Source organism: Coffea arabica, chromosome 7c (assembly GCF_036785885.1).
Source record: "Coffea arabica cultivar ET-39 chromosome 7c, Coffea Arabica ET-39 HiFi, whole genome shotgun sequence".
In the NCBI taxonomy this organism is placed as follows: Eukaryota; Viridiplantae; Streptophyta; class Magnoliopsida; order Gentianales; family Rubiaceae; genus Coffea; species Coffea arabica.
Window position 1 is genome coordinate 24,040,099 of NC_092322.1, and position 21,518 is coordinate 24,061,616.

The 21,518-nt window shown below is 34.3% G+C and overlaps 1 protein-coding gene across 23 annotated transcripts; it reads right to left on the reverse strand.

Annotated features, from left to right (window-relative positions):
• Positions 1 to 6,052: 6,052 nt before the first annotated feature.
• LOC113698951 (putative late blight resistance protein homolog R1A-10) lies at positions 6,053 to 16,662 on the reverse strand. Of its 23 annotated transcripts, XM_072056646.1 has the most exons (9): positions 16,347 to 16,662; positions 12,582 to 15,831; positions 11,930 to 12,059; positions 11,210 to 11,305; positions 10,581 to 10,631; positions 10,372 to 10,476; positions 9,183 to 9,291; positions 7,434 to 8,611; positions 6,053 to 6,695 (listed from the first exon to the last, which is right to left on the reverse strand). In XM_072056646.1, exon 2 carries the CDS (start codon positions 15,807 to 15,809, stop codon positions 13,128 to 13,130), a length of 2,682 nt encoding a protein of 893 aa, XP_071912747.1. In that variant the 5' UTR covers positions 15,810 to 15,831; positions 16,347 to 16,662; the 3' UTR covers positions 6,053 to 6,695; positions 7,434 to 8,611; positions 9,183 to 9,291; positions 10,372 to 10,476; positions 10,581 to 10,631; positions 11,210 to 11,305; positions 11,930 to 12,059; positions 12,582 to 13,127. The 23 variants fall into 23 exon arrangements, with proteins under 23 accessions (XP_071912747.1, XP_071912738.1, XP_071912735.1 ...); XM_027218930.2 differs by lacking the exons at positions 6,053 to 6,695; positions 10,372 to 10,476; positions 10,581 to 10,631 and having other exon boundaries at positions 7,311 to 8,088; positions 8,459 to 8,611; XM_072056643.1 differs by lacking the exon at positions 6,053 to 6,695 and having other exon boundaries at positions 7,311 to 9,291.
• Between the last annotated feature and the right edge of the window lie 4,856 nt (positions 16,663 to 21,518).

Consider the following 21,518-nt stretch of genomic DNA (forward strand, 5'->3'; position numbering starts at 1 on the left):
CCTCATTCTGGATATGTAAGCATTTAGCCTTCGCAAATTCCTTTCTCCATTGTCTACTACATAGTACTCTGTCCAATCTTTCCTTTATTTCCTTTCCCTCTTCCCAATTGTTTGACCAAGTCCATGGAATTCCTTCAAAGCCAATGTCAATAAGCTGATTTTTGTTTACAAAATCCCTGAACGTATGAAAACTCCTTTCTGGCCTTCTACAGCCCCCCCATTTCTCATCATTAGATAAAATGTCATTCATATCCCCTGCCAGTACCCAATTCTGGCCCCATAAACTTTTCCTACCCTCTATAACCTTCCACTGCTTTTCCCTAATCTGGTCCTCACTACTAGCATAAACACATTCACTTTCTTTTCAGTTAATGATTTTTTCATGGTAGATTTGTTGGAGGAATTATCTATTCAGGGTAGAAAAAAGGGATAATTTTGCAGACCTCCCCTAAGGTTTTTAATAATCGTAGAGAGCTCCCCTCAGGTTTTAAAAATTACATATACCTCTCCTATTTTACTATTTATATAACAATATTGGTCCAACAAATTAGATTTTCTCTCAAAAATCCTAAATTGCCCTTTTCTACAAAAGTACGAAAGAAAAACATGATATATTCAATTATTTTTCTTGCACTTTGTACAAATCCACAAACGTAATCCCCATCAATCATTTAATCATAAGTTCCAAATCTAAATAGTTGTCCAAAAGATCTCAAAATGTATATATATCATCAATGCTTGTCATATAGAAAATAAAAATTAAAATTAAAATACAAAAATACACACACATACCATTGACAACCAATTATATACCAAAATTAATTTCAATGTCCAAATGACTTTTCAATACAAATTCATCTAGTCTAAAATCACCATTACAACTCTTTTATGACTTTAAAAGTATTAATACCTCAAAAGTAGAGAATAAATTTTACCTCGATAATAAAATTATAATAAAAAATTTCTCATTCAATGAAAGAAATTCTCATGTAATTATTGGCATTTTACAAAGATTTTTCTTGACAATAAGCAAAATGTGATTAATTTCACATCTTTGGCTCTTTTTTCTATTTCAATAATCAATTTTATTATTTATTTCTCTATTAATGCGAGTCCCTTCATTTCCTTCTAGTTTGATATATAATTTGCTCCCTCTGTCAATTTTGCAATTTTAATTTGTTAATATTCATAAAATAAAAGATAATAAAAAAGGGTATAGTATATTAATTAGAAAAAAGGAGCAAAAATAGATAAGAGATAGAAAAATAGATTTTTTTTCTGTATTTTATAAATCTATTGCTTTAAATTGAGAATTGTCTATCAAGTGAAGGGCATTTTAGGTACTTTACTATGTCAAGGGAAGTAAGTGTAATTTCTTAAACCTAAGGCGAATTGAGTGAAATTGTTTGAAAACGCAAGGGAGGTTTTTGAAATTATCCCTAGAAAAAAAAAAAAACCGAAAGCCTTGCTCTTGCATATATATGGCCATATAACCAGAGATGGCCTACGCCTGGTTTTCCTAAGTTGCGGCATTTGCAATCCACACTTGTACAATGGTGGCTAACCAATTTGTTTTTTTTCTTCTTTTTGGGGATGTGGTATTAAAGCAATACTGATATTATTGTTGACACTCGTCGATGGCTGAGTGGTTAAAAATGAGAGTTGGTGAGAGACTCGTGATAGAATTGTCACCGTTGTGTACGTTATGACTCGTGCAACATAGCAAATCCACTTCTACTAAAACTCTTGCAAAAGATAAATTGAAAATTTCAATAGGAATGGAATTCAAATCCTCCCTCTTTTTAGAATTGCTAGTACATGTTTAAAAGTTATGTCATGCAAGAAGTACTAATTTGTTTACAAGTTTAACAGAGTAAGTAATTGACATACAAATTAAGAGGCGTTCAATGTCATGAAGCAGGCTTTATTTGAAAAAAAAAAAAAAATAGAGCCAACTGTAAATGCATAATGGAATTATCAAATGCCTTGTAAGTCATAATAATTAGTGTGTGCTATTCCCAAGTGGCAGGTACTGCATTCTTAAGTGGTGCCATTCCTAGCAAAAATTTGGCTTTAATCTTGTACTTTGTCGTGTAAAGGTCACAAGGCCTAAAACATGTGCTAAAACATTTATGTGAACTACACCACAGAAAGGATAAGACCTTTCCTGTGATAGGATCGGTTCTAACCTGAGAAATTATGGTTTAAGTTATGTATTACCTTAGAACTAATGCACTTATCCTTTATGGAAGGTTATGTCGAAGGAAACTTGTTTTAGTAATCAAATTGGAAATTTGCATTACACTATTATTTTCCTTTTCTCCATTGTTCTAGTTAAATGTCGAGTAATTAGATGAATAATGTCCATAAAATGCCAGCTAGCTTTCTGGCTTGCATATTATTGTTAACTAGTGCTCAATGCACCCAATGAGTGTGCAATCAAAAAATATATAATATCTATGGTCATATATTTTAAATAAAATTTTTATTACCGAACCATACTTTAATCTTTTAAATATTTTCCATGAAATAATTTTATATTGGTGGTTATAATATTTAGGGATAGTTAAGTTGAAAACATATTGTTAAATAGTCAAAAGTAAAAATAATCATGGGTGGTTATAGGTAATTAAAGTAAAGGGATAATTTTAGAAACCTCCCCCAAGGTTTCTGACAATATCACTAGCCTCCCTTGAAGTTTGTAAAATTACACAAATATCCCTTGCGATTAAGGTTTTGATAACAAAATTGTCCAATTAGAAAAATAACATTTAAAGAGTAATTTAAAGAGAGAGATGAAACTTTGATTCCATAAATACCCCTTATGCATGTATATAAATTGTATTAGTAAAAAAATAAAAATAATTAAAAATTAGAAACAATTAATACACACATTTTATTACTCAAAAAGTTCACATTTAATAAATGAGACAATACAAATAAGCAACAAAACTACACTAATGATCACAGGATTCAACAAAATAGATTAATCATCTCTTTTGACATGATGTTTGCTATGATTTTTGTGATTTTGAACAGAAAAAATTTCAAATTTTCCTTTCTTTTTCCTCCATTCTCTTTTACTAATATCTAACGATTAAGTAATTAGAGCACTAATTAAATATTAGTAACTAATTAACAAAAATAACTGTTAAAAATTTCTTTAATGATGAAAGATAACTTATATTTACAAAATAATATCAATTGATATACCTAATGAAGGAAGGAGGGAAAAGAAAGGCAAATTTTGAAAAAATTTTTGTTCAAAATCACAAGAATCATAGCAATATATATCATGTTAAAAGAGATGACTAGTCTGTTTTGCTGAATCTTGTAATCGTTAATGTAATTTTGTTGCTTATTTGTATTGTCTAATTTATTAAATATGAACTTTTTGAATGGTGAAATGTATGTATTAATTATTTGTAACTTTTAATTATTTTTATTCTTTTACTAATACAACTTATATACATGCATAAGGGGTATTTATGGAGTCAAAGTTTCATTTCTCTCTTTAATACTTTTTTAATGTTACCTTTCTAATTTGACTAATTTTGTTATCCAAACCATAACTTCAGGGGAGGTTTGTTTAATTTTGTAAACTTCAAGGAAGGCTAGTGATATTGTCAGAAACCTCAGGGGAGGTTTTTGAAATTTTCCCTAAAGTAAAAGTAGTTTTTATAAGGGCAAAAAAGGAAATCCATAAAGTGTTAATTCCAACATTAACCCCAACCCCTTCCTTAGTAAAAATAGATGGGTTTTATAGGTAATCAAAATAAAAATAGTTTTTATAAGGGTAAATTCATAAAATGACAATAAATCTTAAATTCCAATGTTAACATCAAACCCCTTCATCATGCTTTATATGTAGTGTAGATACTAATTTAGTAAAGACGTGAACAAATAAAAGTTTCCACATAATGATTTATAAAGGACAGAAAGTTGTCGCATGTTACCAAAGAAAAAAAAAAATCCATATCTTTACTGCCCTTTTTGGTTCTAGGAAACCACTAAGGAAAGTAAGAGAATGGAAAGTAAATTCCTGGAAAACCCTAATCTTTTCTTGCGTTTGGTTGACAAAGGAAAGTATTAAGAAAATGAAAAATAATTCCGAAGAAAGTAAATCCTTTGTTTGGATTATGGGTTTTGTAAAAGGAAATACAAATGGAAACAAAATTTTAAAAAAATGAAATTCAACTATACAATTACCAATTGCACTAAAAGTTCAAGAATTTCGTTATTTTTTTAAAATTATTTGATAATTTGAGTTCATAGAATGTTGGGAATTTGAGTCATTAACTTAAAAAAATTTACCATTTTTGACTGATTAACCAACAAATGCACCAAGAACAGAAAATTAGGGAAAAAAAGGAGCTAAGATAATAAATATGCAAAGAAAAAGTAAGTTAGAAAATACCAGTTAGTAATTAAAGTGCTACATAAATTTTTATCCTTTTCTTTTCATAATTGCTTCAAACAAAATTTCTTCGTTTCCATTTGGTCACCTTACATATCTTCGAAAATCATTTTCACCTTTGCGCATAGTCAATGGTTAATAAGGTAGTTCATTAAGTTGCAAGTAAATAGAACATTGCAAGGTGGCAATTCGAGCAACAAGGACGGGTTTGGTATACTGAGTAATTGGTATAATTGGATCAATTCATTCATACCAAGTTGAATATCAGCCTATTTATGCAAGTACAAATGAATAAGTCAAAAATGATCCATGTAAATTTCTATGCTCATTTATTTTAACTTTTTACAAACTTATTTAAATTTATTTATAAACTCAATTATCAATTTATAGCACCCTTCGAGTTTAGACCCAATTCCTATTTTTGAATATTTATTTATAATACCCATCAAGCCCAATTACAATTTTATCCCTGTTTAGTATGTTGCAAAATCACTTTTTATTTGATAAATAGAACAATAAAAATACATAAATTTGAACTAAATATTATGTAAAATTTTTTTATAATTTTGAATTTGATTTGCAATTGCAAAGGATGATAATCATGGTACTTGACATTGCCTGGATTGATCCATAGACATACAATTAGGGATGGTAATGGGTAGGCTATTTGATCCATACACATGCACTTGACATTGTCTGATATGATACCTACGAGTATTCAATTCGATGGTTAATTCGATTAAATAACGGATGGGTTATCTGTTAGGATTTGATATTTATGAGAAGTTACCGATGAATAATCCAATACGATATGATAAGAGGATCATAAAAATCCAATACTCGATGCTTTAGTGGGTCGAGGATAGCCGATGGACAATCTGAAATCATGAGTGAGAGGATTTGGTAATGGGAATTAAAACTAGTAGGTTTATCCAATAGAATTTGGTAAAATATTTAGATATGCAGGGAAGAGGGATTTTTAAGGTTAGCCACCCCTATATACAATACAAGCAAAAATAAATGATCGTGAATCTGAATTCATACTATTGACCATGTTTTCTTAACAAAAAATTTGGCTATTCCTTTTCCTGGAAGGGGAATAGGTTAATATCTTTTTATTTCAGGCAAAATGTAAAAATTTTATTCACCTGATAAGTAGGGAATTTACCAGCAGAGAGCAAAATAGCTCAATAGTACCAGCTATACAAACTATGGCATCTCAGTATTACACCTAAGAACTGGGCTGCTAGACATTGATAGAAAGAAAACAAAACTAAAAGAGCCCGCCATTCATACTGCCACATCTTCACCTGCTTCAATTACCATTTCACTCGAAAATGCTATGGGGAAATCCTCACTCCATGGCCAGCTTCCAATTTTCTTTTCGCCTAGGAACAGCTGCGATACGAACGGCACCAACCTTGTGATGCGACCCGTACAGAAAGGCTTGGATCTAGAAGGTAGAGACTCACGTTGAAGACGACGAACGCAGCGGATCACCTAAACCCGTTGATCACGTGGTCAACGAACCTCGGTATTTGTAGAGGACGCCACAATCTAGCGCTGTCCTAGATTAATAAGTCAATTGAATACCTAAGATATAGATCTAAGATATTCAAGGTGCTTCAATGAAGCTTTTGAGAGAACTCTCAATGTAATTTTATTAATCGTCGAAAACTGCCTGTAAAACAATGACCTAAGGCTATTTGTAGCCGTGACTAAGGCCCAACAACATATGGCCCGTAAGCTCCGGGGGCGTTGCCCCTGAGCCCCCACCAGGGGCGCGTCGCCCCCTGGACCCCCAACTCGCTGACCGGTCAGCGAGACCCCCGTACCGACTCAGCGTAGGGACTAACTACGTGGCCCACTAAAGCGCTATTGGTCCTAAGGCCCACATGGCCTAGCCCCTTGACCCAAGAACTAATAACGACTAAGATCCAAACCACAAGCTAGTTGAACCTCTTTATTACATTCTACTAAACTACTAATGGCCATGGCCCCCGCGAACCTTGGGCAGCTAATCCTCATGGATGGCCGATAGTAGGACAACATCTCTAGCTTCATTGAGGCCCTCAATGACCCTTGGCTCTCCACTTGACTCATGGGCTGCACGAACCAATGTTTGTAGTGTCTCATTCAACCTTTTCGCGCGAGCTCGTGTCATAGGCCCCAATGGCACCTTCACTTGCTCCACTTGGATAGCTCCCTCGACCTCCTCATCAAGCTGTCCAAGAAACAACCAATTCTTGGAAGCCATCAGTGATATCGACTCAATGTCCTTCAAGGATTAATTTTTCTGCATGTAAGCTTCTCAAAGAAAAAGTCATCTTCTTTTTTTCCATTGATCAATAATTTGTTTTGACAAGAGTTGTATCCGCTTTAACTCAGAAAGCTTTAGATGATAACATGCAATATGGATGTAGCATCTTCCTGTTACATTCAGTTTTGCTGCCATTCCATCAGTTCAATTGTATTTTTTCAACTGGATAATGAATGAAAACTTCGATTCCTCAACTTTTAGTTTTTCTGTACAAGCCATTTATGAATACAAAGATACATCCTCTAGATGCACTTGTACTTTCTGGATGAGAAATGTGTAGTTAGTGTTGAATCGTGCATCTACTCTGTATACAGCAGAGCTGCCACCCTTTTTCATTGGTGTAATGATACAACAGAGCAAGTTGATGATTGGAAGAAATTCTGCATTTTCAGTTTGCAGAAGTGACATGGCCTGTTGCTCGAAAAAAGAGCCTGAATTTTCTTACTCGTTTATGTGATCATGGCTATTACCTCTTAGTTTTCATTACATATGATTTGCAAATTATCATTGAAGTTTGCAAGACCACTTATGTCAGTCAGTATCATGGTACATGTACAGAATATATCAACCGTGTTCAATCCAACCACAAACTGATCATAAACATGAACTCAAATGAAAGAGCATAATATACTCAAAAGCATCGCAGGAAAGATTCTGACTAAATCAACATACTTTGAACCAAAAAAGAACAATTACCAATAGTAATGAAGCCTCTCTAGAGCACAGCCCATGAACTGTGCTGAGTTCGAAACATTAGAGTTGTTTTATGCTTCCTAGTCATGTCGAATACTTCACATTTCAGACCAAAGAAAAGATCCAGAATGCCTCCTTCAGTTGCTTCCTGCACAGACACAAATCCCAAACTGCCAAATCTCAGTGGAAGTCCTATATAATTCGAAATAAAATGGGCGCTTCGACCTGCAACAGATGATCAATTCCTTCGTTTCCGCACATTTTAGTGAGCAAAGGGATTGTAGGCAAATTATACTTCCAAACTCCTCACCAAATTCTTTGATTCCTTTTCCCTGCTGCTTTACCTCTGCAACCAAACGTGAGAAACAAATTCCAAGGGAAAGTCTTTCCTTTTCCTCACTACCTTCCATGAGCCATTTAGTGTCTATGGGACAAGTAGAAGCCATCTACAATTTTCTATATTACTCTGACTACAATACATAGAAGGAACTGATAAGTGCAACAGAAGATTTCAGAAATTCGGATGATATATAGATTATTCCCTTAAGATTATTCCAGATCAACTCGATAAAGAGGAAAAGAAGAGCATGGAGAGAATATTAGTGTGACAGACAATGCCATGACCATGGTTGTCACTGCAATCACGAGAATTCTGAACCTACAAAAATTCAATTCAAGGAACCATGAATACTAATGCAACTGAACTGATTCAACACATATGAATAGCACTCTACAGAAGTAAAACTATCCTAATGAGTGGAATCAGCGCCATAGGCTTCATTGCTGTCATCCAATAAAGGAAATACTATCTGCCAAAATCAAATTAAAAATTCAGTTCCATTGCAAAAAATTCATCTATCCAAATGCCTGGGTTTCAAAAGTAAATTTTCTACATTTGCATCCCTCAAGAATATCTTCACAAATCAACCATGCACCTGCAACAGTACAGAAATATATTTCGCTGCCAATGAACAAAAAAGAACAAAGATGGTCAACTTGAAAAAGATTTCGTGGAGCATTTTAACTACCTCAAATGAATTGTTTGCATGCCCTCACAATCCTTTCCTTGTAAACTTGCTCTTTGTACCCTGCTTCCTTCTCCTACCATTTTGCAAGAAAAAAAAATGCTAAGTAGATCTTCAGCTAGCTAGGAAGGAATTGGACCTTCAACTCCAGTAAATCTGCAAAAAAGAGATAAAACAGAGTGATTTTCCTGTTACAAAACTTTTAAGAATTTTTTAAACCATCTAGGAAAAAATAGGCAATAATTTACCAACTAGTCCAAGCTTAGGCCTTTTTCGGGAGTAGCAGTCAAATGGAAGCCATTGCATGTATAGTCAGGGCGAATATAACACACACATTCAATACTTAAATTCTTATAAAAATGTAAACCAATATTGCAACGAGTAGAAGTAAGCGGTAAGGATAAAATTATAGTTTTCAAAATAAAAGAACCCAAACTACTAAATGAGTATATTTGATTTCGAGGAAATAGGGATTCAAAGACTATAATTTATTGAGACAAGTTTGATCAATAGGATTGAGAAGAAAGAAACCTATCTCTAAGGGCTACAACAATTCAATCTGTATTCCAGACCACAAAATGGACAGGACACTAGCGTATAGGAAAGCTAAAGCATGGGAATACATAACATGAAAGCCACCAAGAATGAAAATAAGAGCATGACAAGTAATAGAAGATAGCATATGGCTAAAAATAGTGGCACTCAGGACAGGATCGGATCATCTTACTTGCATGTGACACCAGTGCCAAGATGCATTTAATTCATTTTAACCGTCCAATCCACATAAACTCAACCAGATGCACCTAATTCATTTTATAGCCCCACATATTCAGCATCTGCAAAATCATTGCCAAAATGCCAACCCATTTTATTTCTCTTTCTCATTTTCCAAACCATATAGATACCAGATACCAAAATAAATGAAACTAGACATGAATTGAACCCGTGTCAATCTATGTTTTCAGAACCGGACCGGATATCGACTCGGTCGAGCTCAGGGATCAGGGGTCAATGGGTTTAACCGGGTTCGATAGGGGTTGAACCGGATAACGTCATAAATAAAAATTATTTAAAAATTAAAATATTATATGTAAAATACTTAATAACATGTTAATATTAATAAAGGTATATTCATATATAGTTGATGTTTCAAATATATTTAAAAAGAAAATACAAATAAATTAGAACAATCAAGTAGCAATTTATATTATTTAATAAGCATTAACAAGTTTAGAATTAAAATTATAGACTTAATTGAAAAATTACACCAAACTTTAAGGCAACATTTATAAGGTATGAAATATTTGAGATATATTAATAATTTTTAACAACTTAAGGGTCAAAATATCATATTTGACCTTTCAAAAAAAGAAAAAAGAAAAAAAAAAAGAGACCGGGTTCATTTTCCGGTCAAACCCAGTTTTTGACCTGGTTTGACTGAGTTTTTGATTTCCCAGTTTTTAAGATTAACTTGGACCGGACAACTGGCAGGTTGGCGGTTCGACCGGTCGGACCGCCCTGGTCCGGTCCGAGTTTGAAAACAGAGGTGTCAATGAGAACCTAATACAGAATCTTTTTTAACATTCTGAGACACATATAATCACTCCGCTGTCATCTTATTCACAATCATGGTTTCAAATTTTTGCATTGCAGCCTTTGTCCCAGAATCATAGACACCAAAACTAGTTACAACAATGCAACCATGTCAATGCAATGTGCTAGCAAATGAAAGCTATCACTCAAATGGACTTTCATATACTAAGAATGAATTTGCCTAACCTTGAAACGTCCATAGTCTATTTTAAATGCTAATGCCTGGAACAAATTTGAAGAAAACTGGAAAAGCATTGAAAATTCAAAGAAGAAAAAGAATGAACTATAAAACCACTGAAAATTCCTAAGAAAAAGTGACAGACCACAAGTATTTCACTTGAGGCAATGCTTTGTGATGCCTTGGAATGATGCAACTGTACTTGCCTGAGGCCTTCTTTCTCCAGCAATGTTTGGCGCGTAAGAAGTTGCTTACATGATAATTATTTTGAAAAAAAAAAGTCACTAGGATCAAACTCTATGATATCAAATTTCTCTTAAACTAGCTAATTAACAAGGATGAGTAAAAGTAAACCTGATTTATGCATGTAATCTTTAGCTCCATTGATGATATAACCATGTAATGCTGATCAAGGAGGTCAGTCAATTAAAAGCAACAGCCCCCAAAACCAACAGCATTTACAAGAGCTATATAGCATAGCCTTTCACGTTATTAAGTGTCCTAATACAGAGTAAAATTTTGGGTATAGCAACTCGGAGATGATGCTGTAGGAAGAATTTTGGCTCAACTGCAGAAAAGAACGTAAACTAACAATTGATTTTTCTATAAACTCAATCCAACTTTCTCATTAGATTTCAAGAGATTTACAGACCTTGCAATATGTGTTATAAGATGATTAGACTTGGTTACCAAGAAAATTTCGAAGAACTACATGCTATCAATTATGCCAGATTTAGAATCTAGGAGAAAGAAATAGTCTTGTATAAAGCATAACAGTGCTATTAATTACTTCGTAACCCCTTACCATCATATTGATGTTATGTGACGCAATAGCAATGAGTTTTTTCCCCGTTTAGATACATAAATGAGATAGGAAATTATATCAACTCTAGACAATGGTCTTGTTCTCTATAATGAGAATATGCAGCAAGCTAGGAAGGAACCAATTTTCTGGTACTTGATCTGTAAGAAATAGGGATTACCTGCTCAGCAAAAATCAGACCATATATGAGGATCTACTCCTCTACTTACTGCCGTCAACAGAAGATATAAGGAGTTCTCATATTCCATAGAAATTCCTGGATGGTTTATAAAACAGAAATTAATTCAGTAGAAGAAGAATTGTCTAATTTTTCAACATATGGCATTCAGTTGGTCATATATATTTGATAGCTAACAAGGATATTTGGATTGAACGTCATTAACTTTAAAACCAGATAAAGCCCACATACCTCCTAGGGCCTAATATGACTGTACCTCATAGTTTTAACGCAACAGGTTGATCATTATCTTGTTTAGCAGAACAATAAAAAATGAATTGAATAAAGCCAGTTACCATAGACTAACACGCATTGGTAAAAGTTATCAAGAAAACTATATCCAACACTAACAAGCTGAAAACAATAGCAATCAAGTAGGTCCCACAGATTCACGTATCAACAGATGATTCAACTAAGACATCAAGAAATGACCCATTAGTTTCCCAAAAAGCAAAGATTCATAATTTCCTCAGTATCAAGATGAAGTATACTTCTCAACATAATTTGTTAAATTCTATAGAACTTGTGTTAGCTAAACAGCACCATATACATATTAACAGTTGCAAAGAAGTTTATTTTTTGTCTAACAATTCAGGCGTCAAAGTCACACTGGTAACATCCAAGAAAACTATCTCAAAAATGCCCACAAAAAGAAATAATCACCTGCCATACTTGCTATATAAATTCTCAATTGCCCCAGGAAAGCACCTACATGGATTTCCTTTTCAACAGTTCAAATTTCCAAAAACTTTCCAATTGCCGCCAATCCATAACCTCCCAAAATTGCAAGAATCTGCAGAAAAAGCACAAAAAAATAAAGAATCTAAAGAGGTTCACTTTAAACTACAAATTTCTTCACAAAAAAAACTCTGAAAAGGACACGAGCCAAAAGAAAAAAAGGAACTAGTAATGAATATGTCAATGAATTAGAAGAGTTTCTGTGCGTCTATAGGCTAGCAAAAATTATTTACAACTGCCAACAATTTCTACCAACTATTAAAATCAAAAACCTTTTTTCTTTAAAGAAAAGACAGCCAGAAGAACACACAAGATTTGCATTCAGAACCTAGAAAGGTACACAATTCTGCATAGACAAACAAAGCCATTCAAGTTTTGAAAATAAGGCTCATAATTCCACCTTAAATCATATTGAATTCAACCAGAAAATACAAAAACACGATAAAATTCCATGTTTTAATCTGTAAAAGCTTCAATTATGGGATTAACGTGTAAGAATTCTTCATTTGTATGAAATAAAAGTATCTGAACAAAAAATTTGCACATACTAAAATAGTTATATCTAAAGTCTAGTTACCTCGCATTTAAATGGCAACACCTAAGAGAGATTCCTCAGCGATAATTAGGAATTCAGTGTTGGAGAAGTGAAACCAGCTCTGTGATGTTTGGATCCTTCAATTTATGCACAAAGACTTGGAAATGAAGAGAGATTGACAGTAAAATCCTCAAAAATGATGCTGCTATTGACCGGAATTTATGAATGATGAAGAAAATTGAGATTAAAACACAAATAGGGATTAAATCTAGCCTTCTTTCTTTTCATGAAACAGAGAACTCCTAGAGATAATGGAGGAGAAACACAATTGAGTAGGGATACAGATTGAGCTCTTCTGGCTGTAAAGAGAGAAAATGGAAGAGGCAGTGAAAGAAGGGAAGAAGGGAGAGAGAAAATGGAATATTTGCTCGGGAAATAGATTCCCGAAAGACAAGTAATTTCTACTCAGGAAAATTTATTTAGCCCCAGGAAATATAAACTAATTTACAGCCCAGTCATTTAGAGTGTTCTTAATAACGGCTTTTTCCTTTTCTGCCGCACTAATGCCACAAAAGCCTAAAAGGGTTGTCAATTTTGCAGCATAAATAGAATTGTGCCGCCTATCAAATCCTGGTTTCCCATCTCCATCTGTTCTTGCTGAATTTGTTCTACATAACTTACGAGAGACTTGTGACAAAATTCCACCTCAATCATTTCAATGGTAGAACTTTCCCCTAAACAAAGAGGGACCTCTTCCAGCCGTAGACAGCTATATAAAACCAATTTCTCAAGATGAGAAAAATTATCAGAATTATAGGCAGTCCAGTTGCAAAGATTCAATCTTGACAATTCCAAGAATCGGAGCTTAGAGAATTCCCCTTCTTGCATTTCCCATTTTTCCCCCAAGAAGGACTTCTTTTCTAATTTAAGCACTTCAAGATTGGGCAATTTTCCAATTGTTGAAATTTCACTCCACGGCCATTTATTGCGTGAGAGAGTGAGCTTTTTCAAATTCATTGGGACTTCCAACTTGCAGCCGTAAAAGCGATGCAGCTGAAGTGATTCTAGTCGACTCAAACTGTCTAGCTTGACAATCCCAGTCTGATTTCCAGCATCTGCATGCACGCATTTTAGCCTACGAATGCTTGGTAACTTCTTCAGTATCTTCTGCAACTGTTCACCAAAGCAGTTAATTGCAAGGCTAAAAGAGTCTAAATGATCTAGATCTGGGGAGTCTTCAATGTCGCGAGTGGGTAACGTAAAACCACTCGGCGGGAATGTTTTATTCCTTTGATGTCCAAGTGTTGAACCACTAAACTGTGGAGACTCTGTTCTCCTTAGATGTCTCAGTGTCTTAATGTTCCAGATAGTATTAGGCAACTGAGCAACAGCATTGCCTCCTACCAGAAATGTATGTAACCTTGAGAGGTTGTCTATGGCAGATGGAATGGATGCTGAATACCACAAGCTAATTGCCAAGTATCTTAGGTGCACAAGCAATAATAATTTGCCTGGAAAATTGCCAGAAACACGCATGTCCCTAAAATCTAAAACTCTAAGAAGTTTTGATTTTAGAAACCAAATGGGGCCATCATGCAGCTTTTCTGAACCCATACAAGCATAACCAAAGTAGAGCAAACAACGTAGTCTAGGAAAAAATGGCCTTGACATAGCAAGCTCCTTTCCGCTCATGGAATACATACACAGTCGGTGGGGGCTGGGTCCAGTAGAAGTAGAAAGGTCATCACCCCAATTTGAAATCTGTAGAAGGTCATTACTCCCATATGAAATCTGTAGAAAACTTTCTTTTTTGGCCTTTGCCACAACAAACTCATGTACTAAATCATGAAGTCGGCAAATTTTGGCACCAGCAAGAGTTCTTTGTTCGGTTACCATTACCAAACTTCTACCAATCAAATCTTTCAAGTAGTCTTCTGCCACATCATCTAGACTCTTCCCTTCTATCTTTTGGACAAATCCTTCAGAGATCCAAAGCCATGACAACTTTCGGACAGGAATGTCTTGGTCTTCTCGAAATGCACCTACGTAAAGAAGGCATGGCTTCAAATATTCAGGTAAATGAATGTAACTCAGCTCCAATGGTTCAGTGCTATTAGAAGTGTTGGAATTGAGGCTGTCTGCAAATTCTTGCCAGCAGTCTGGCTCAATTCTTGAAAGAATTCCAGCAAAAATGACAACTGTGTGAGGTAGCCCCTTGCACTTATTTGCTACTTGCATTAAAACTTTGATTAGTGTTGGAGGACAATCTTCTTTGCCAAATATCTTCCTCAGAAGCAATTCAAGACACTCTTTATCACTAAGATGGCAGAGATGGTGAGGCTGACTATCAGATTTAAATTGCAAAGGCAAATTCTCAATCCTGCTGGTGAACAGAATCCTGCTTCCATTTGCATCGTTTGGCAACGATCTTTCCAACAAATTCCATGCCTCAATGTCCCACACGTCATCCAAAATGATAAGATACCTATTTCTCTTCAAAAGCTGGAAGAGCATCACAACCAAATCATCTTCATGCATCTTAATATATTGATCATGACTTCCACTACCAATACTGGACAAAATTTGAACTAACAAATTCTGCTTGCTGTATACTTGGGAAATAGTACACCAAGCACGGAAATGGAAGTGGCCTAAAATTAAAGGGTGATGGTAAATTGTGTTGGCTAATGTTGTCTTACCAAGTCCAGCCATACCCACAATTGAAACAATATCTAGCTGGTTTGAACCCCTAGTAAGTCTATCTGCAATTGTCTTTACTTCTTCATCAAGACCCACCAGAACTTCATTCAGTGCTGGGCTACTGAGTTGTGATTTGAAGTGAATAGAGTTGTTGGCAACTCTCTGAGCTTCATCGTCATTCCTGATGCTGTCAGAGACTTTAAGGGCCTCAGTCTTCATATGCTTGATATCTCCAGCAATAGTATCCAAACATTCAAGTCTATCCCCAAGTGCAACAGAGTCGATGACTAACTCTGCCTTGTAGGCCACCTCCATAATACGATCCCAAAGAGCTTGGATTTTTCCATTTTGGTTGCGCTGCTTCACAATTTTCCCTAGAAGAGATCTTAAGAATATAAGATCTTCTTGGATTATTTGGATTTGATCCTTTGGAAAAGCAACTGAAGCGGCCTCAGAAGTTGCTAGTTCCTGGAGATTCTCTAAGAAGAAATCAATAGAGCCCAGCTCGCTGGTCCTAGGGAATCTGAGTGATGAAGATGTTGGTGGATGCGTTTGTGCAACTTCTTGCATCTCGAACGATAAATTTCAAGATCTGTTCACCAAAAGAAAGTTAAACAAAAATATGAGGCACTTCAGTTCAAGTTTTCCCTTCTCTGATTTCTTATTAGACACTTCAATTAGACAATCTATGCTTTGATTACCAAAGTTGCTGCATTGTAGGATGCTCATTTAATTTGACTTATTCTAGATGAAAATTCAAAGGAGTTTCAACAGTAGGATTTCTGCTTTTAATGAATACCAGTTCATAACTAAAAGGTAGTAAATTTATTTGGAGAAAAAATTTTCCATCCTGAACGATTAATTAGCACCCATAAGTATGCTTATACAAGTATTTAGCCTCCAACCGAGAAAAAGTAAAAAGGTAAAAACCCAAGCATGAGGTATCAAACAACTAAGAAACTGATTTTATTCTTCACCTCTTTCATTCTCTTGTTTATACTTTTCCTTCAACATACAGCATACAAAAACAGCAGAGGAAATGGAGTCATTAATCAATTTATTCTTTGTTTTTCTTTTTCGTTTTCAGTTTCCTTGAATTTAAAGTACCTGTTGTTGATAAGCACCGTAATCAGCACTAATTGAAGATATTAACTGCAGAAGCTCTGGCAAGCAGCAGGCGCCAGCTTCACCACCTCCCTAACAACCGCCTCTTACTTCACTCCTGTGGTTAAAATCTCAGCAAATTTATGAGAATAAATGCAAATTTTTCATGGGATTTCATTGAAAAGTATGCTACAATACAAGCAGATTTGGGAGAGTCACTACTGAATGTCTGAGAGGAGATGGTTCACAGTAGCAGGCATTCACTTTCTTGCCATGTTTTGTGGAAGGATATTATTTTTTTTGTGGAAGGATTTATGCATTTCACTTTCCTTCCCCCCCCCCCGCGGTAATGCTTTTCACTTTCCTTGCCTTTTGTTTTGTGTTTGGATAGTCAAATAATGACAAAAAATTATTTATTTGTATTACAAAAATAATATTTTTATAATTTTAATTATTTTTTATTTTATAATAATTATCTCACATATATTATATTATAAAAAATATTATAATAATTATTTTAAAAAATATTTAAATAATATCCTATCCTGTTAGAAATAATTATTTAAAAAAATATCCTATCCTGTTAGAAATTCTCTACCATTTTGAAAAAAAAGGAGTAAGAAAGCTTTATCCTTTCAACGCAAGTCAGAAAGCCGTGTTTCACGCCACGTTGTGGTGCTTAATCCTTTCAACAAAGCTTCGTTGCGTCCATCAGGGCAGAAACATGATTCGTTTTGTGGGCCTCAATAATAGTTAGTGCTAATTTTAAAGCTTTTTTTTCAATTTCTTATTAAAAAACACAGATTTCAATTGAGATGATCTCCACCATTTTTTTTAACCAATGGATTATAATAGCATCACATACTCTGAAAGTCACTGACGTGAATCGTCACTTGTAAGTATTTAGCACATATTTCAATTGAGAAGATCTTCAACATGATATTTTTTTAATTAATAGATTTCAATTGAGAAGATCTTCACCATGATTTTTTTTAACTAATGGATTATAATAGCATCATACATGCTGAAAGTTACAGCAGTCAGGCATTGCTGGCAAGTATATTAAATACTTACCAAAGTGTCGAGATAAGAGATAAATGTTAGCGAAAGGCTTACAAATTTTAGTGGCATCACAGCATTTGTAACATTCTTATGTTCTTTGACATTGTGCATGACAATTCTTTTAGTTTGGACTATTGGGCTCTTTAACTTTAATAACCTTTTTTTTTGGCTTGTTTGATTTTGCTAGATTAGTAGTGATTAGCTCTTGCTTACGTGGAGTAGTAATCCATTTTGGTTCTTTTCTTTTTGTCTTTTCAAGGCTAATTTTTTTTCATGTAGTCATGAAAAGGTTTATTATTATTATTATTATTTGTTTATGTGGAGTAGTAATCTTTTTTGTTTTTTTTTCTGTATTTTTTCTTGGTAAAATGATTTAATGGTTTTTTTTCTGGCCACGGGAGAGGGGGAGAGGGAGGGAAAGAGGACAGGGTGTAGGGAGGGGGGTGGTGGGGGAAGGGGGAATGAGGAGAAGGGGGGAGAGGAGATGAGAGAGGGAGGGAGGGAGGAGAAGAGGAAAGAGGGGGGATGAAAGGCAGAGAGAGAGAGAGAGAAAGAGGAAAATCAAAAAGAAAGGGAGGGAGGGGGAGGTGCTAACGTTGGTGCTGGCAGTAGTTGCAAGAAGGAGGGGGTGCCATCAGTGGGGAAGGAGTAAGGAGGGAGGAAAAAAAAAGAAGAGAGGAAAAAGGGAAAAAAAGAAAGCAAAAGAAAAAAATAAAGTGTTAGGAAAACAGTAATAACTACAACAATAAAATATGGCTTTGACGTGAAAATTTACTTTCCTTAAGGAAATTTGCCCCCACCATTCTACTACCAGGTTTGTAACAATTCCCTCTAGGAATAACAAAGCCAACCAAAATTTTCACACAGTAGTATGCAGAAACTCTTCCAAGACGATTTAGAGAATATTGTTTTAAACGAAAATACCAGAATAGTAAGAAAGTAAAAAAGTAAGGCCTCTGTTATCTGGACACTATTTTTTATAGCTTTTAGATACCCCAAAAGAAATATCATGTTTTTTGGAAACGTATTTCTTCATGAATAGATACCTTTTAAAATGAATGGACACTTAACGGTTGTGTGTGTTGTATCATCAGATGCAACCCCTAAAAGGAAACCGTTTAGTTAGGAAGAAATATTAAAACGAAATTAATTAAAATTAATTTCGGTTCTTAAGATCCAAGGGCTCCAAGTACCAAGTGCCAATTTTTTGACCATTAAATTTATATTTTAATTTAATAGTCAACATGACAAATGCATGTGAAATTTTAAAGTTACCCTCCAAAATTTCCTATTATCCAAATTGATTTGAAAAGGTGTGCACTTGATTATAAACCTCTTCTATTCTTCATGTCTTTTCGATGTGGAATTCATCACTAACTATTTCCAACAATCTCCCACTTAGTTAGTGATGGATTAAAGTCAAAACATTTTAAGACTTATGCATAGAATAGGTGTCTTTCGACTTAAACCTATTATTAGTATAATTATTTCAAAACCTTGTTGAAATTCATGGTAATTATAAATTTTAAACCACAATTCCTATATAACAAGATCAGAAATAACTATGCACATAAATCTTACTTATTTCTCGTAAAACGTTCACCGTAAGCTTTAGCACCGTATTATGGCCTTGTGCAACTTCCTGATTCATGAACTCTTACAAAAGTTTTAGACCAAACTTTTGATAGAAGCGGCACCACCTCTTGAGTTCATATAGGTGAAGTCTACTTTAGAGTCTTTGATTAGACTTCCTTGTTCTTCTACCGAACACATGTACTTCATTAAGAATAATAATTATTATTCAACCTCCCATTCTCTTAAGTACTTACCTAGTTACCGGTACTTGCTAACTGTCAAACAATAATTTGTTGTTACCTATTAAACCTTTAGGATTGCTTAGCAATAGAAAAGGTTAGGTTACTATCATTGCTAACAATTTTAGAATGGTCTAAGACCCTTAGCACTGGTAGTGCTTTTGATCATATCTTTTGAGAGTCCTTTAGTTAAAGGATCAGCAAGATTATTACCAGACTTGACATAGACAACTGTTATAATTCCATCAAAAATTAATTGCCTTACATATTCATGTCTCAAAGCAATATATCTAGATTTACCATTATAATCTTGCTAAATGCCCTAAACATAGTTGCTTCACTATCGCAGTGCAAAGAGATGGCTGACATCGGTTGTGGCCACAACTCTATATCTAACAATAAATTCCTCAGCGATTCTGCCTCTTTACCTGCTGCTGCTAATGCAACAAACTCAGACTCCATAGTCAAATGAGTAATACACATCTGTTTCTTAGAAGCCCATGAGATAGCTCCTCCACCTATTTTAAAGATCCACTAGACGTTGATTTATTATCATTTATACTAGTTATCCAACTAGCATCATAGTAACCTTCAAGTACCGAAGGAAACTTGTTATAATATAATCTAAAAGACTTTGTCTTTTTATGGTAACCTAGTACTCGTCCAATTGCTCTCCAATGGTCAGTACTAGGATTATGAGTAAATCTAGAAAGTTTGCAAATAGTGAATACAATATCAGGTCTAGTACAATGTATAGCATACATCAAACTACCAACTGCACTAGCATAGTCTAATTGACTAATAGATCTTCCCAAATTTTCTATCAGCTTATTAGAAACATCAAATGGGATATTTGCTTCCTTTATTCCCAAATGATTAAATTTGGATAGAATCTTGTCAATGTAATGAGATTGATATAGAGTATAACCCTCACTATGTTTCTTAATTTTGATTCCGAAGATGGTATCAACATCTCCCATATCTTTCATTTTAAATTGAGAGGTTAAGTATTTCTTAGTTTCATTTACTCCTTTCATGTTAGTCCCCATGATTAACATATCATCCATATAGAGACATATTATTACTCCATAGTCTTTGGTAAATTTAGAATAAATACATTTATCTGCTTCATTGTGTTTAAAGCCACTTGATAAAATTATTTTATCAAATTTCCCATGCCACTGTTTTGGGGCTTGCTTTAAACCATACAAGAATTTAACTAATCTACAAACTTTCTTTCTATTTCCAGGAAGTACAAACCCTTCGAGTTGCTTCATATACACTTCCTCGTCAAGATCTCCATTTAAGAATACTATTTTAACATCCATTTGATGAATGTATAAATCATGTATGGATGCTAAAGCAAACAACACTCTTATAGAAGTAATTCTAGCAACAGGAGCATAAGTGTCCAAGTAATCGATTCCTTCCTTTTGTTTAAAACCTTTTGCAACAAGTCTTGCTTTGAAGGTTAGTATCGAACCATCAGTGTTACGCTTTCTTTTAAATATCCATTTACATCCTATAGATTTACAACCAGGAGGTAAATCGCATAACACCCATGTACCATATGATATAAGAGAATCCATCTCATCATTAATTGCTTCTTTCCAAAAAGCTGAGTCCTTTGAAGCTAATGCTTCGTTATAAGTTTTAGGATCCTCTTCCAAATGTAAAAGTATATGTATTTAATTGAATACACCATTCCACTACCTTCAACTAAGAAGACTAATGATTGTGAATAAATAAAATTTGGATCCAAATTCTTCTCTTTTCATGCTCTCTTACTCCTCCTAGGTTCACTAGGAGTTTCAACTATTTTCCTTTTATTATCACTCGTAGAAGTATTAGGATCCATAGTCGTATTTTGTGGTAATATAGAATGTGGTTTAGCAGTTGAATCACTTAGAAAGCTTGTTTCTAAAAAATCAACATCTCTAGACTCCACTATTGTATTTGAGTCTAAATCTAATAATCTATATGCTTTAGAATTTTCAGCATATCCCACAAAAATACTCTTTAGGCCTCTTGGTCCTAATTTTGTTCTTTTAGGATCAAGAACCTTATAATAGGCTATACAACCCCATACCTGCAAATAATTTAAATTAGGCTTTCTTCCTTTCCATAGTTCATATGGCTAAATTTTTGTCTTCTTTGAAGGTATTCGATTATGTATATGACAAGCAGTTAATAAAGCCTCTCCCCAAAGGTTAACTGGTAATCTAGCATGCATAAGGATAGCATTTACCATATCAACCAATGTTCTATTTTTCTTTTCGGCTAAACCGTTTTGTTGAGG

What these genes read in the sequence shown, in the direction of transcription:
- LOC113698951 (XM_072056646.1), bottom strand. Translation starts at nt 15,809, where the DNA reads ATGCAAGAAGTTGCACAAACGCATCCACCAACATCTTCATCACTCAGA.